At 34.3% G+C, this 16,212-nt stretch overlaps 1 protein-coding gene across 2 annotated transcripts in view; it reads left to right on the top strand.

Moving 5' to 3' along the window:
• efl1 (elongation factor like GTPase 1) overlaps window positions 1-16,212 on the top strand; it is a 122,348-nt gene that overhangs the window by 43,446 nt on the left and 62,690 nt on the right. The window contains exons 13-15 of one of the 2 annotated variants that reach the window (XM_016280409.1): window positions 7,297-7,439; window positions 7,658-7,824; window positions 9,206-9,341. In XM_016280409.1, coding sequence (XP_016135895.1) covers window positions 7,297-7,439; window positions 7,658-7,824; window positions 9,206-9,341 — 446 coding nt within the window. Of the gene's footprint in view, window positions 1-7,296; window positions 7,452-7,657; window positions 7,825-9,205; window positions 9,342-16,212 lie in introns of both variants that reach the window. The other variant, XM_016280408.1, reaches the window with a different exon arrangement.

The raw sequence follows: 16,212 nt of genomic DNA, 5'->3' as shown, positions 1-16,212 counted from the left end.
ACTTACGTATTTTCAGCATTTTAACGTACAAAACTGACGTATTGACGACACCTAAAAATGAATCCTTATGAATATTGAAATCGCGGCAGTAATTTAATTAGTTTTAAATTTAGTTTTAAATTAACTTGTTTTCAATTGCATTATTAAATTGTTTACTTATGAAATTATGACATTTCGTTTTGTTGTGATTTCTGCAGCCAGCTCGTTTCCAAGAATATGCCTACATAATGTTAAACAAGACTTCACTTTAAACCTTAAAATAAATAAAATTTCTGCAATCGTTTAACCTTTACTTGTCATGTAATGTTTACTTTGATTGTCATGGGCCACAAAAGGCGTTTTCTCCGACATGCTGTGACTGACGATAGAACTATTGACAATAGAACTATAAAATACACCAAAAACGCAACATAATTGCGAAATGAAACAATTTTATTAGTGCGCTATAATCCATATCTTCCTAATCCATACGTCTGCGAGGAACAGACCCAAATCCAAGCCTTTATTCGGCGATCTGCTTCTCCATCCCGAGCAGCCAGCGAGTCCAGTGACCGTGAGCAGCAAAGCCCGCGCTGACTGAGTGACGCGCTCTTTACAAATTCAAATGTTGCCGCTTCAAACGACATGTTTTACAGCAGGATAATCGAATGCTCATTGGCTCTTGCCTGCATTCGTCACAGGTTGCAACAAGCCGTGTTTCTGGTGAGGTGTGTTTGAATGATGCGCGCGCGCCTTCACGAGTTCACGGAGTGGATGGGGAAAATTATCTGGATAATATTTTCAGCGATTAACAACATAAATTCTGCTCTGGATCACACAAACCTACTGTATTCCGCCAGAGAGGACTGCGGGTGCAACGCATCATTTGGATTACATTTGGTGCTGCTTTTGACATTTTTGCAATAAATAAATGATTGTAATTGCATTTATCTGTCTGTCATGTTTTTTATACTGTACAGAAATGTTTAGGCTTATAGGGGTGGGATTAGAGACTAAAAATATTTTAATGCTATGTTACTAAAATGGTTATTTTCCTGCATATTTCGGTCATTTGCGTTTTATATCCTTTTATATTCGCTATAAAATGGGTAGGTTACGGGGTCTAAAAATCTAAATTGCGTATTAATAAAATTATAAAAATGCATATTCGCTGTAAAATGGGTTTGGGGGCAGGTTAAGGGGTCTAAAAATCTAAATCGCTTATTGATCAAATGATAAAAATGCATTGATACGAATATCTTAATGATATAAAAGATACGTATTTGTATATTTGTACGTTTTTTTTTAGCTAAAAATACGTAGCGATTTTTACGTTTTAAACGTTGAAATGCGTTTAAATTGTATGTTTTAGCATTAATAAAAACTTACAAAAATTTACGTTTTGTGCTTGTAAATGTTACATATTAATTCCTATGTATAAACTGAAAAATATATTTACAAATGTAAATATATACATTTATAAAAAGTATCATGAATGCCATTTCCAATGTGTGAACAGAGTATTAACATATCATTTCTTCTTCTTATTATTTATTTATTTTACTATACATAAAATGCTAGCTGTGAAGTTAGAGAAATTCGACAAATAAGTTGGCCGTTTTGTTCTAAAAAATGCTTAAATTGTCATTTCCATTGTAGAATTAGTGGTGATTTGAGATGTGGTGGAAATTTGGTCATGGCAGTTTAGGGTAAAAAAGAAAACATGACAGAACTGTTGGACAGTTTTTGTAGACAGCTAAAATAAATGAGTGAGTTTGAAAAGGTTATTTGAGGGAGTTATATTTCTAGGGGCCAAAAGTGCCCATATATTTGTTTTCTTGGCTCTGCGAGCGTTTCTTCTGCGAGTGAAGGGTGAGGGAGGTTCCAGCTTGTAAATGAGCTTTCAATCCATATTTTCTTTCAAAACATCATATCTAAATGTGATTGTCCAGAAGCACATTAGCCCGATAGCATCAAGTGCATGTAGAAACTCTCACATCAGATGACCTTTGACCCTTTGGAGTGAGCTGATAAAACTAAGAGAAAGGGGCATTGCAAACAGAGAGGCTGAGAAAATGGACATAAAGCGTTCGTTTAGACCACAGTGCATCTCAGATTTCAGCCTGTAAAGTAACGACGGCAGCAGCTGCTAGCGTTATGCCCTGACCCACATTTCAGCCTTTACATATCAAAACAGTGTTATTTAAGCAAACCCAGAATCCTGTGCCGGAGGGAGACTTTAGCAAGAGCGGCAGTGCCACTTGTAGTTAATTTGATTCTTCGTCTTGATAGAGGCTTCTGTTGAGTGAGTTTTGTGAGTTTTCGAACTCATACGAAACATGCCAGGAGTAAACTGTTTGTTTGTTTTTTATGTCTTTGTTTGTAATGAAGCATTTATTGAAAATCCCTTGTGGATACCTGTTTGACATGTAGCCTGAATAAAAATCCTACATACCCAGATTTCCAGAAAGTTTTTTTTTTTTTTTTTTTTTTAATACCTAATGTAATTTGAATTGGATTAGTTTAGTTTAGTTTATTTATTTGAAAAGGGACAGTGTACACTCTAATAAATGCTGGGTTAAATTCAACCCAGTGCTGGGTAAAATAGGGACAAACCAAGCAATTGGGCTGTTTTGACCCAGAAGGGTCAAAGTTAAACATTTAACCCAACCTTCTGGGTAGTAACCCAACTGCTGGGTCAAAACAACCCAATTGCTGGGTGTGTCCCTATTTTACCCAGCACTGGGTTGAATTTAACCCAGCATTTTTTAGAGTGTACAATTTTTAACATAAATGTTTCCATTTAAAGCATTGTACCGGATTCAGCCAGCTAATTTTAATCTGCTAAACCAGATCGATCAACCGGATTGATTCAATTTATTGAATTGCCCTCAAAAAATAGATAAATGAATAAAACATATTTATTTATTTATTACCTATATAGACAACTGTTCAGACGGTTTGGGCTCAGTATTATTTTTATTTATTTATCTATTTATTTATTTATTTATTTTTATTCAGCAAGGATGCATTAAATTGATCAAATGCTGTTCTTTTTGAACTTTCTATTCATCAAAGGATCCTGAAGAAAATGTATCACATTTTCCACCAAAAATATGAAGCAGCACAACTGTTTCCAACATTGATAATAAGAAGTGTTTCTTGAGCAGCAAATTAGCATATTAGAAGGATTTGACACTGAAGACTGGAGTAATGATGCTGAAAATTCCACTTTACGTCACAGGAATAAATTACATTCTAAAATATATTCAAATAGAACACAGTTATTTAACATTTTTACAATATTACAGCTTTTACTGTATTTTTGATCAGATAAATGCATGAAAAAATTATTTCGAAAACATTTCAATAAACCTTTGATTGGAAGTATATGTTGGCGATTCAAAAAATTATATTTTGTTCTATTTGAACATTATGAAAAAATATGAGTAGTTATGCATTTAATATTCCTCGTTCAGATTTGACATCTTGCCTGTCACCTCAGTTCATTGTGAGGAATATGGAACATACTCAGGTCAAGTCTGTTATTTTGCTCTCCTTTTTTCCAATTGAATGAACTGCATCATGAAACCTGCAAAGCACAAATGCATTCCTCCACCTTTGAGGTTGCCATAGCAATGATCAATGTGGGTCTGTGTGTGTGTGTGTGTGTGTGTGTGTGTGTGTGTGTGTGTGTGTGTGTGTGTGTGTGTGTGTGGTGTTTGATTTGGTGTGTGGGAGTGTTGTCAACCACTCTTACACATGCCCTGCAGAGAATGCTAATATGTTGGCCCGCCTGATTGGCTGCTGGTGCCAGGGGTTTTTATTAATGGCACAAGGCAGTCGGTAGGCAGAAAATTGGTTGGGCTGTTCAGTGCTCACATGCACAGACACACATATGAAAAAAATAATATATGAGCATATGAGCAAATTAACTTTTAGTATCATAAGTTAAGCTTCAGATACATTAGTCATGATGCGAATTGCAATAACAATTTATTTGAAAAAATTGTAAACATGCAAATGTCAATATATGTGTGCATTATATATATACAATTATTTTAATTTTATTTTTTAATTTTATTAGATACAACAATGGAAATTTTGTCAAATTTGTGTACTTTGGTTCTTTTGAGCCCAACAGTTGCTTGCATGTCTAATTATTTTTATGTAGCATATTTATTGTATATGAAATTTAATTAAACCGTAAAATGTAGATATTGAATTGGCAGATTTCCATCATGACAGTTGTTTCCTGTGGAAAACATCTGTAGTTTAATGTCTTGTGTGGCGATTAAGTGTTTCGCGAGTAGTTTGTGTCTTGTGTACAGATTTAGAAACAATTTATATTTCCATTCCTCTGTAATTTTTTTTTCTCCCTTTGAGAATATATATATATATATATTTATATATATATAAAAAATCAATCCAGCTTGTGGTTTTTAAAGACTTTGCTGTAAGGTTCTGTACCCATTACTTCATAACCACAGTGGCCGAGCTTGTAAACGAGCTTCATGCTGTTTCCATTATTGCCAATAAGCGACACATTCAGACCTTTGAAAAGGAAAACATGACGATTCGCAGAAAGACTGAAATGAAACACTTGAGACACGCTACATGATTGAAACACTAATATAGAGGAAGCTGAAAAAAGGAAGAAAGTGGGTAAAAAATCTATTGAGTGTGATTAAGACCTAAAACTGTTTATTTATGGTTGTTTTCGCACTTGTAGTTGCTATTGCACTACAATTTAAAAAGAACAAAATAACAGCTTTTAAAGTAGAGAAAAGTAGAGGTTTTCCTCTGGACTGTGTCCTATTATAATGTAATTAATGCATCCCAAATGTGTGATTAATATTTCAACATGACAGTGTTCTCTCAAATCATCGTAACTAGCTTTGTTTATGACTGAAGTTACAGTCTGCACTTTCCATGAATAAGATAGACTTTGTCCCATTACTTTTTCTCTAGCATTACAGACACAAAGGTCAGCTTTTTGACCCCGTTACCGAAGTTGTATTAATCATCAAAAATAATTTATTATTATTATTACTACTATTATTATATTTATTTTTCAAATAATGGTAAAAATATGTTTAAGTTTAATCCCACACTAGCTAATCCCTACTGAGTGACCACTGCAATCCTGTTCCCTTTCAGTCGGTCACTCTCGACGTCACGTCGGATGACCGACGAAATTGGGATCTCGCTTAGAGGGACCAATCTACTTCGAGTGTAAACTAAACGAGCCAATGCACATTGGCATGCGATTATTGCATCCAGCTGCTGCTGATCACAGCGTGAGTATAAGTAGGCAGCAGATGCAGCGCATATTCAGCTTTTCGCTTCGGAGCCGAGCGATCACATCGTTCTGCTCCTGACTACTCTACTGAGAGAAGAAGATAATGATCCTCGCGACAGCCCCTCCTTGGCCGATTCCTCTGAGGAAGGATTTACTGACTCAGAGACGGGGCACCCCTTGGCACCCGCTTCCAGACCTCTTAAAACTTCATGTCCAAAAAAATAGGGGCGCAGGTGGCTTCCACAGGACACTGGAAGGGGCACTTCACGATCATCATGCTGGCAATGTCTTCCAACCAATTACAGCAAGTATGCTCTGTGACTACACAGGATCTATATTTAGACGTAAAGCAAAAGTTGTTGGCTGTTATGTTGCTCTTGCAGCGTCCCTCTTGATGATTTGTTTATGGTCTGTAAGCAGCATTCGTCTGTCATCTCCTCAGATGGAGTCATCATTCTGCTTTAGATGAGTCCTTAACAAATCTGGCAGCGGTTTGGAAGTAAACATGGTTTAAATCTGCTATTGGATCTACTGCTTAGGAGCATAAAAGCACAATATTAATGTTTTATGTAGGCTAGTTATGGTAGCTATGGTAACTCTTTGGTGTGTTGAGAACTGAGCCAGTTTTCCTTCCGACTAGTTTGACTTTGAGCAATTTGAGATTTATATCTCAAACGATTGTACGAGTTTGGTGTTCTATTAAAGCTTGTCTGTAGCCCCCTTTTGTTCTTATAATGGCATGTCTGCTTCTTTTTGAAATAGAAATTCTTGAATCAATTCACTTATCTTTGCTGCTGAAATTGGATGTCTGTGATAATGGCCAGCGCAAAAACTGCTCGTCTTGGGTTTTTGGGGGTTTTGGCTATTTCTCTAAGGTTTTATGTTACATGTACTCTCTGTAGTTGGTCAAAAATAACTTTGTGCATGTTAATGAATGATTTAATTTAATTGACCATATTATTTGACACTAAATAGAGGCTAAAACATGGACAACATCCATGTTCAACATCATTATGTTTGGCATTCAAATAATAATAATGGCTATAAAATGAGCTAATATTCTTTAAAATTGTGCAATGATCTATTATCAGGGTTGAGCAAATTTCTAAATTGGCAATTTGTGAGTTTAAATTGAAAATTGAACATTTAAGTTAAAGTTTAAATTGTTTTTAAGTTTAAAAGTAAAAATTTAAATTGAATTGGACATATCCAACAGGAAGTTGAATTGTAATTTGAATATAAAATGTAAAGGAAATTAAAGTTACAAAATTACAATTCTGAGAATAATAATAATAATAATAATAATAATAATCTTTTAATTTATAAATTATAATGATTTGTTTTTCATTGAATTCATTTTTTTAAATTTATAATTAATTAGCCATATAGTTAATAAACAAACATGGAAAAGTGACGTCAGCACCGTCTATCGCGGCAAGCCTAATATATATAACAGTGTCCCAACTTTTTTGGAATTGGGTTTGTATATATACATACACTTGTGTGTGTGTGCATAGTCGTAAACATTTTTTTTCCTTCAATTTACACTTATTGCAAATTTTCTTTGCATTTTAGTTTTGCAGATTGCAATTTTATTTTAAGAAAATCAATTTAAAAGAAACTAAAATGCAAAGAACTTCTGCAATAAAAGTGTGATTTTACGGAGTATGTATACACAAAAATACATACATGCGTTTTTTTCTGCAAAAATTACACTTTGATTGCAGAAATTATTTGCATCTGGTTTCCTTTTAGTTCTAATTCTTTACATTAAAATTGCAATTTGCAAAACCTCTGCTTTTGCATGTTTAATAAATGTTTGGCTAATTAATCATTGTTTTCAGCCACCTATTTAGCACTTTAGCTGAGTATATCACACAATTATATGAGAGGCTGACCAATGAATCACCAAACAGGTGACTTGGTCAGCCTTTAATAAAGGGCACAGAATCTCCCACTGTCCAGTTGCGGTTCATAAGCATGCATTATGGTTTGTGATGTTTTCGTACCTTCAGGCCGTTGACTCAGGAGGAGATCGCCCAGAGAAGGGAACTGGCCAGGCAGCGGCACGCAGAGAGACAAGCTGCCAATCAGAGCGCAGAAAGTCCCGGGTCGGCTGATGCTGGAAGGACTTCAACCCCAGCAGGCCCGGCCAGAGGTGCTGTCACAGGCAAGAGTTTAACCCGTTCAGTGCTGCATGCGTGACAGTGAATGAGTAAAACAGGTGTCTTTGAGCTTGTGTGTCACAGGCTATATTCCTAAGGCAAATTTTGTACCATTAAACTATCATGATATGTCCAATTCATACTGTGATTGCTCCTGGAGACTTCTTTATTTGATATTCTTAGTATATTTATACTTTATTTTGTTCTGCAGATGCTCTGTGTGCGCAGACAGAGGCTCTTTCGGTCAAAGCTGCAGTCGAGGAGGAAAACAAAGAGCATTTTGTGGCCTTCGCACGAGTCTACAGCGGCGTCGTCAGAAAAGGCCAAAAGGTGTTTGTGCTCGGACCCAAATACAACCCGTCGCTGGCGCTCAGAGCGGTGAGCAGGCTTCTGGCTTCATAGCCGCAGACCGCTTCCTTATCCAAGAATGAATGCAATTTATAACATAATCATCACACAGTTAATAATCCTTAACCCTGCTGAACTTGAACTCGGGCAAATGAACTGCCTCGTTCGGGTTAATATCCAATTAATTCCCTCATGTTTGAAGCTGTCTGGAGCTCATTATTACATTATTACCCAGAAACTATTAAAAGACTCATACAATTGAGACATCCATTGAAGAGTCAGAGTCGAATTTGCATAAAACTCCACCATCATTGGCCATTAAGAGCATTTCTTAATTAAGAGAGGAAGCGTCCACTTAAACAAATGTGGTTCAGGACTGAAGGGCAATGATTGTGACAAATATTGAGATTGTGATTTGAATTGAAAAATTAAAAACTTTTGCGTCTCTTGTTTCTGGACATTTGATATCAAATATTAAAGGGCAAAAAGGCTCATTTAATTTATGTGAAGAAATAGTTGCTCTTTTGAGTCTTCAATAATAATGTTATAATGTTGTATATGTTCATACACACACACATACACATTATATCTCTTAATAATAATGTTACATCTCATTTACAATTTTTACAATTACTAAATTATTATTATTATTAGTAAAAGTAGTATATTGGAATAAAAAAATTTGTTATATATATATATATATATATATATATATAAATAAATATGTATATATTCTGATTTACAGAATATATTATAATACATCTCTGAATAATAATAGTATTAATAATCTTATTTACAATATCTACAATTACTGCATATGACTCTTCTTTTATTAATATTAAATTGTGTATTGTAATAAAATTATTTAATTGATTTTTATTTTTAAACAAGTATGTACTGTGAGAATGTAATGTACAGAATATATTATAATACATCTCTGAATAGTAATAATAATAATAATCTTATTAATAGTAATTAATAATAATAATCTAATAATTATCTTATTTACGGTTTACAATATTTGCAATTACAGTATATGATTCTTCTTTTATTATTATTAAATTGTGTATTGTAATAAGTGGGAGAACCTGCACAATTGGTGGCTGACTAAATACTTTTTTGCCCCACTGTATATGCTACATGTAATATACAAAATATATTATAATGCATTTCTGAATATTAAAGTAAAATATGATAATGATAACAACAATAATAGTAATAATTATTATTAAATTTTGTATTGTGTATTGCTTTTATTTTTTTGAATAATTATAAAATATAAATATAAAAATGTAATTATAAAAAAAGAATTGTTTTAAAATGTGTGTGTGTGTGTGTTATCATGTATGCTGTCTGGTAATATGAGTCCTAATGCTGATGTGGGATTTTTGTTGATCATTTTCACCTTTAGCTGCCTGAAGGATGTTCAGTAGCTGATGTTTTACCCAGCATCCCTCACATGGCCTGCTGTACCGTGGACAGCCTCTACCTGCTGATGGGCCGCGAGCTGGAGGAACTGGATGAGGTTCCCTCAGGAAATGTTCTCGGTTGGTCATTTGTTTTCTACAGTGCTCCTCTCACAGGTTCCGGATGGATTTGTTTTTTGGCGTTCTGCTGTGTGAAAAAAAAAAAAGTGACTTTTACCTGTGATTGCACTTCTTGAAGACAAAGCTCTATTTGCCTGTTAATATTCTTGCTTGATGTATGGCTTTACAGTACATGGTTTGGCCGAAGCACAGAAATTCTGGTGCTGTAGTGCTTTATGCGTGTGCTCAAAATAACGTCTTTTCCACATCACGGCTTATTCTGTCCAAGAATTGGCCACTTAGATAGGGAAAAACCGTTGCTGTGAATGGAGCAGCTACAGTTTGTCTTTTTGTGCTGTTTAAGGATGGGTACATCTGGAATTGACCATGCAACAATAATAAACTAGTGTTGCAAATCAGAGAAAAGACCAAGAAACAGGAAGTGTGTTTAGATGTTCAGAATGTTTTCACATGTTACTGAGTCAATGTCCGTGTGGGTCCTGGTTATTTCTGACAACCAATCAGATTTTTAGGTTAGGTTTAGAACTGGGTTTGGTTTAGGTGTTTGGATTGGGTTAGAATATATTTGTTGTTGTTGTTCCAGAACCAACAAAACATGCCTTAAGGCCTGTTCACACCAAGGACGATAACTACATGATGTATAATGCTAAAAATATAGTTTTAAATATCGTTCTAGATGTAAAAAGAATAGCTCAACACAATAGCCCTTTTTTTCCAGTTGATGATTGTTCAAAACTTTGACAGCCAATCAGAATCCATCTTGCTTTCAAGAGCTTGAGCATCTAAAGCGGTAGAGGAGAATAAATAACTCTATTAGAATAAAGAGAATGTTATTGCGCATTGGCGTGGATGGTAGTTATTGTTATAGTTACCTTTATAGTTATTGTTATTGTTGTGAACTGGGTGTTTACTCGGAATAATCAGGATGTGCAATGCACAGTTCTTCTTGCGATTGTTGGCAAATCTAGTGAAAAAAACTTCATCGTAGCTGCGTGGTACTTTGTAAATACTATGACTCTTGGAAGGTGAGTCAAGATTGGGATTTTCAGTCCATGGGTGTTCATTTAGTGAGCTAGATAGTTTTCACAGGGTCAGTCTGCATGGAGCATCCTGGGGTTAAAGGTTTTATTTTTTTTTTAATCCTGCACATTTGAACTAGCAACCTTCTTGTTAATAGCCCTGAGCTATCAAGATAAATTTCCAACTTTTGGTTATTAAAAACAAAGCAGACGAGAACCTGCATGTCTCAGTAGTCTTGTAACTGTCACAGATGTCACTTTCTGTGTACCAAAGCAATCCCATTTAGGCTCTGCTTCAAGTCCTTTATCTAAGATGATAGACAATGCCAGAAGAGAAAAGTTAATTATAAAATGGTTATAATTAATTCAGTTTTGGGTGGGGGGAATCCTTAAAAAAATCCAATATAGTCTAGTTTTCAGCATCATTCCTCCAGTCTTCAGTGTCACATGATCCATTAGAAATAATTCTAATATGCTGATTTGCTGATCAAGAAACACTATTATTATCAATCTTGGAAACATAATTTTTGTGGAAACTGTGATATATGAAATGGGATTCTTTGATGAATAGAAATGTCTAAATAACAGCATTTATTTGAAATAGAGATTTTTTTGCAACAATATAAAAGTATTTTCTATTACTTTTAATCAAGTTAATGCATGCTTCTCTCATTAAAAATACTGTTTCAAAAACTTTTGAGCCATAATGTATGCAGAGCGTTCAAAATCAATCCTTTATGACAGGGCTGTCAAACTCAGTTCCTGGAGGGCCGGAGCCCTGCAGAGTTTTATTCTAACCCTGCTGCAACACACATACCATCTAGTTTTCAAATAAGCCTGAAAGACTTGATTAGTTGAATCAGGTGTGTTTAATTAGGGTTGAATCTTAACTCTGCAGGGCTCCGGCCCTCCTGAGTCTGACACCCCTGCCTTATGAGGTTTCGTTTCAGTCAGGGTGCTGCTTTATAAGTCCAGCTGCAGATGTAGACCGCAGACAGCAAGGCAACTCACTAGGTTTTGCAACAGAATTTACATGTGGTCCTTTAAACTACCAGTGATGTGTTTTACAAAGAGAAGCGAATTCTTCTGGAATTAGTTTAGACTTATAGAGGTCTGTTGCCCTGGCAACATGGGATGAATTAGGACATTTTGGCAGATATTTTTCATCATCTCTGTTTTGTCTGTGTTTACAGTCACAAATGTTTCAGCACCAAACATGCATCAAAGTAGGACTAAAAATACCCTGAAGGCTTTTGCTCAAAATACTGAAGTTCAAAATGACGACTTGGTTCAACAATTCCTGATTTTCCTCCCAACATTCTTGTCAACAAACACAAATGATTGCACACGCCTGTGGCTTTCTTCAGAAATCTGGTGAACTTTTCACATGAGCTGCTGGTGTCATGTAGTCTTTAGAGCACCTCCTAATAATCACTTGTTTTGTAGCGCCATGGGGTTAGCATGCATTCTCGCTCCGGACACGTTGAGCCATGGTGCTCATATGGATCTATCAAGTTCAAATTTGACCTTTCTTCAATTTCAACAGCGATTCATTTATTCTCCTGGAATCCGCCAATTTATCTTTAGGTGCATTTTTTTTATTGTGAATATATCTCAGACCATATATGCTTCAATTTTAATACTTGTACGTTTTTTTTGTAAGTCATAGTTTTAATGCGCTTAAGAGATAAAAGTTAAAAGTAATTAAAATAACAATAATGATACAAACACACGCACATACACATACACATATATATATATATATATATATATATATATATATATATTATATTGTGGTATATTATTATATTGTGGTATATTATTATGGGTTATAATATTATATAATTATTTTATACATTTTTATAATTGGTATAGTAAGTATTTGTATATAATTATTCATTGTATCTGAATAAATAAATATGTATTGACATGATATGATTTAAAAAAAAGAACTAAAGTTTTTCACGTTTCAAAAGTCGATCATGTTTCCCCCAACAGTAAGTTTTGACGTGACTATTTTCAGGACTGTTGTAAAAATGTTATTAATTATTCTAATTATTTCCCCAACAGACAAACTACATAAAAAAAAATACTAAAAAAAGCTGTCAAGTTCTTATTATTCACATTGAAAATATTATTATTATTATTATTATTATTTATTTATAAATATAATTATATACAGTATATATAATTTGGTCTAATCTGATGTACTAAATCAGGAAATAAATATTATATAAGTAAATTTTGTATTATTTTAAATAACATAGTTGAGAAACGTTTATGCAAAGTTATTTAAAAAGTTATATGAAAGGTCATATATTATGCTCTAATCACTATAATGATGTGAGAGGAACAAAATCCTAAAACATTTTTGTGTGTGTTGGGTCCCAGAAGGGTTAAAGTCTGTCATTCTCATATCAACCAGCTCTCAGGCTTTATTTCTGAGCTGCATCAGTAACACTTCAGTAACCGTTGGTTCGCAAACATTCCTAAACAACAGAGTCAGGCTGCAGCGTGAGATGGATGGGGTTTATTATCTGCTGTGGTCTTCACCTCAGTGCTAAAGAGGTGCTCTGGCTCCTCATCTAACAGTGCAAGGGCTGTGCGATTCTCATCCAGGACTCCCATAGATCTGAGTCAGCGTCCAGATAGAGGCAGGAGCAATTAAATCTGATTTATGATTCCCAGTGTTCCTAGCGTCATAGAAGTGTGTGTGGGTAATGCGCTGATGAGACTTCATTTCCATTTCTCATTTCTCATTCCTCAGTCTCCTCTTTAATGCACATTCAACTCTCGTTTTTGTTTGTCTGCTCTAATGTGAAATTGGACTGTGGCGAAACAATCAGATATTGATATATTTAGATTGTTTTGGTCTTTGATACTTTAGTTTAGAGGTGCCCAAACCAGGGCCTGTGATGACCTTTGATTTGGCCTGCCACGTCAAATCACAAAAGGAGGGGGAAAATGCCATTAAAGCACATTTTTGGGTCTAATTCATATTTTTGTTTTAACATATATATATATATATATATATATATATTATTTTTTTTATTTTTTTTGCATTGAAATGTATAAAAAAATATATTTTAAAATCTTCAAAAAAAATTAAATTTTATTTTTGCATTTAATACATTTTAATATAATATAGTTGGATATAGTGCAACATTTACTTTTAGCTGCTTTAGATCATTGTAATGATATGTATGACTCAAATGTAATGTCACATCATGAGTAATTTTATATCATAGTAATAGTATTTATTTTGCAATATGTGACCCTGGACCACAAAACCAGTCATAAGGGTCAATTTTTTAAAATTGAGATTTATGCATCATCTGAAAGCTGAATAAATAAGTTTTCCATTGATGTATGGTTTGTTAGGACAATATTTGGCCGAGATACAATTATTTGAAAATCTGGAATTTGAGGGTGCAAAAAAAATCTAAATATTGAGAAAATCGCATTTAAAGTTGTCCAAATATAGTTCTTAGCAATGCATATTACTAATAAAAAATTTAGTTTTGATATATTTGGACAAAAGCGTCTGCTAAATGACTAAATGTAAATGTAAAATATATTTACGGTTGGAAATTTACAAAATATCTTCATGGAACATGATCTCTACTTAATATCCTAATGATTTTTGGCATAAAAGGAAAATCGATAATTTTGACCCATACAATGTATTTTTGGCTATTGCTACAAATACACCCCAGAGACTTAAGACTGCTTTTGTGCTCCAGGGTCACATATATTTATTTTTGCTGGAAATATTTGTATAATATATAACTATTAAATGATCACTGGCACATGATTGGCATATTCTTGTCATATAGTTATTAATGAATTGCACTTTTTTATTTTGTTAAAGCACATTTATTATTTCTGTACAAAAATGTGTGTTATTTGAGCTGTAAAGTTTTTTAAATTGTTGTTGTAGCTTTTCTAGACCGATGATCTGCAGGCTAGAACGAGCCGTTTTAGGGGGGCGTGGCAGAGTCTTAACTTTTATAAAGAATATCTCTTTTGGTTTAAGTTCAGTCTTCAGTCTTTGCAACTTCAGGGATCTTATCTATGCACAATCAGCTTGTAACACTCCAAAGAGAAAGACCCCTTTAAATCAGTGTTCACGCAGCTCAGCGGCTATAGGAGGCTGTATCATTGACAACGCACACGTAAACAACGCAGTGCTTCTCAACACTGCAAGTATCGCCTTTTTACCTAACTTAGTGTGCTAAACTCACTGTAAACCTTTTCATCAACAGTTTTTGCAATATTAGCTTTTATGGAGCAAAATAAAGTAACAGATTAAAGTACTCACCAATTGATTGGTAAAAAATAAAATAATAAAAACAATTTTTTTAGCTTGATGCATGTTCCACGTTCAGTAACAGACACACAAACACCTTCTTTGCAGTTAATCCTACTGAATACAGTCGACATAAGAAGTTTATAGTTACACTTTTGGGGTTTGGCTTCAGTGTACATTACTTAGCATTTGGCCCATTACCGATAACCATTTTATAATTTATGGCCATGTTTAAGGCAATAGTGGACGTCCTGATGTTGAAGCCTGTCATATGGCTGTATTTATAAAGAAGTCTGTAGGATAATGATTATTCTAGTACAGCTTAAGTGCATTACTGTAGTTGTGCTTTTTACAAACTGGTGGCCTAAATTATTTTTATTGTATTGCTAAATTAAATAGAAAAAATATTGGAGAAAGGAAAACGTGAAATCGCATCATATGACCCCTTTAAAGCAGGGCTGTCAAACTCAGTTCCTGGAGGGCCGGAGCCCTGCAGAGTTTTATTCTAACCCTGCTCCAACACACATACCATCTAGTTTTCAAATAAGCCTGAAAGACTTGATTAGTTGAATCAGGTATGTTTAATTAAGGTTGAATCTAAACTCTGCAGGGCTCCAGCCCTCCAGGAATTGAGTTTGACACCCCTGGTTTAAATGGATAGTTTATCCAAAAATGAAAAATCGGTCATCATTTGCTCACCCTCAATTTGTTCCAAATCTATATGCATTTTTTTGTTGAACACAAAAGAAGATATTTTGAAGGATGTAGGGAACCAAGCAGTTGACGGTAGCCATTGACTTCCATAGTACCTTTGAGGTTTCCATCTTATAATTCTGCTTTATGTTGTTTGGCACGATTTTCAAGACCTTGGGGTAATTCTGTTCCAAAACAATAAAATGAATTTATTCAGTATAATTTGAATGCTAGTTATAGGTATTCGTGTATATATATAGACCATGCTGATTATTGGCTTTTTAAAATTATTATTATTCAATATTTAATTGTGGACACTTGTTTCTACCTTCATTTTGATTACTGATTACTTTTGCTGTCATCTGATTCAGTTCGATAGCATTAGGTACTTCTAAAAATTAAAATGTCCCTATATTTCTTACTGTGCATTATAATTCTTTAATGCCAAAATTCACTTATTGATTCACAATGTTGATGTGACACTGACAAAAGATGGCCAGTGCCGAGCAGACCACTCCAGTCCATCAGTTAATGTCTTGTGAAGCGAAAAGCTGTGAATCTTTGAGAAGTTAATCCATAATTAAGACACTTCAGCATAAAAACATCACTTCTGGCCAAAATACGAGTCCATAATCCATATTAATGCTTACTCCAGTGACACAAGTATATCCCCTGTTGTCCATTAAAATTGACTAACTTGTTTGTTTTGGACTGTTTTTGCTTGTAGACTGTGCTTGATCTGTACATATTTCTCCCCTGATTCATACTAGGGCTGTGTATCACCAGCAAAGTCACGATACGATACGTATCACGATACAGAGGCCACGATACGATACGCATCACGATAGAT

Source organism: Sinocyclocheilus grahami, unplaced genomic scaffold (genome assembly GCF_001515645.1).
Source record: "Sinocyclocheilus grahami isolate Dianchi unplaced genomic scaffold, SAMN03320097.WGS_v1.1 scaffold140.1, whole genome shotgun sequence".
In the NCBI taxonomy this organism is placed as follows: Eukaryota; Metazoa; Chordata; class Actinopteri; order Cypriniformes; family Cyprinidae; genus Sinocyclocheilus; species Sinocyclocheilus grahami.
This window is presented reverse-complemented; position numbering and strand designations above follow the sequence as displayed.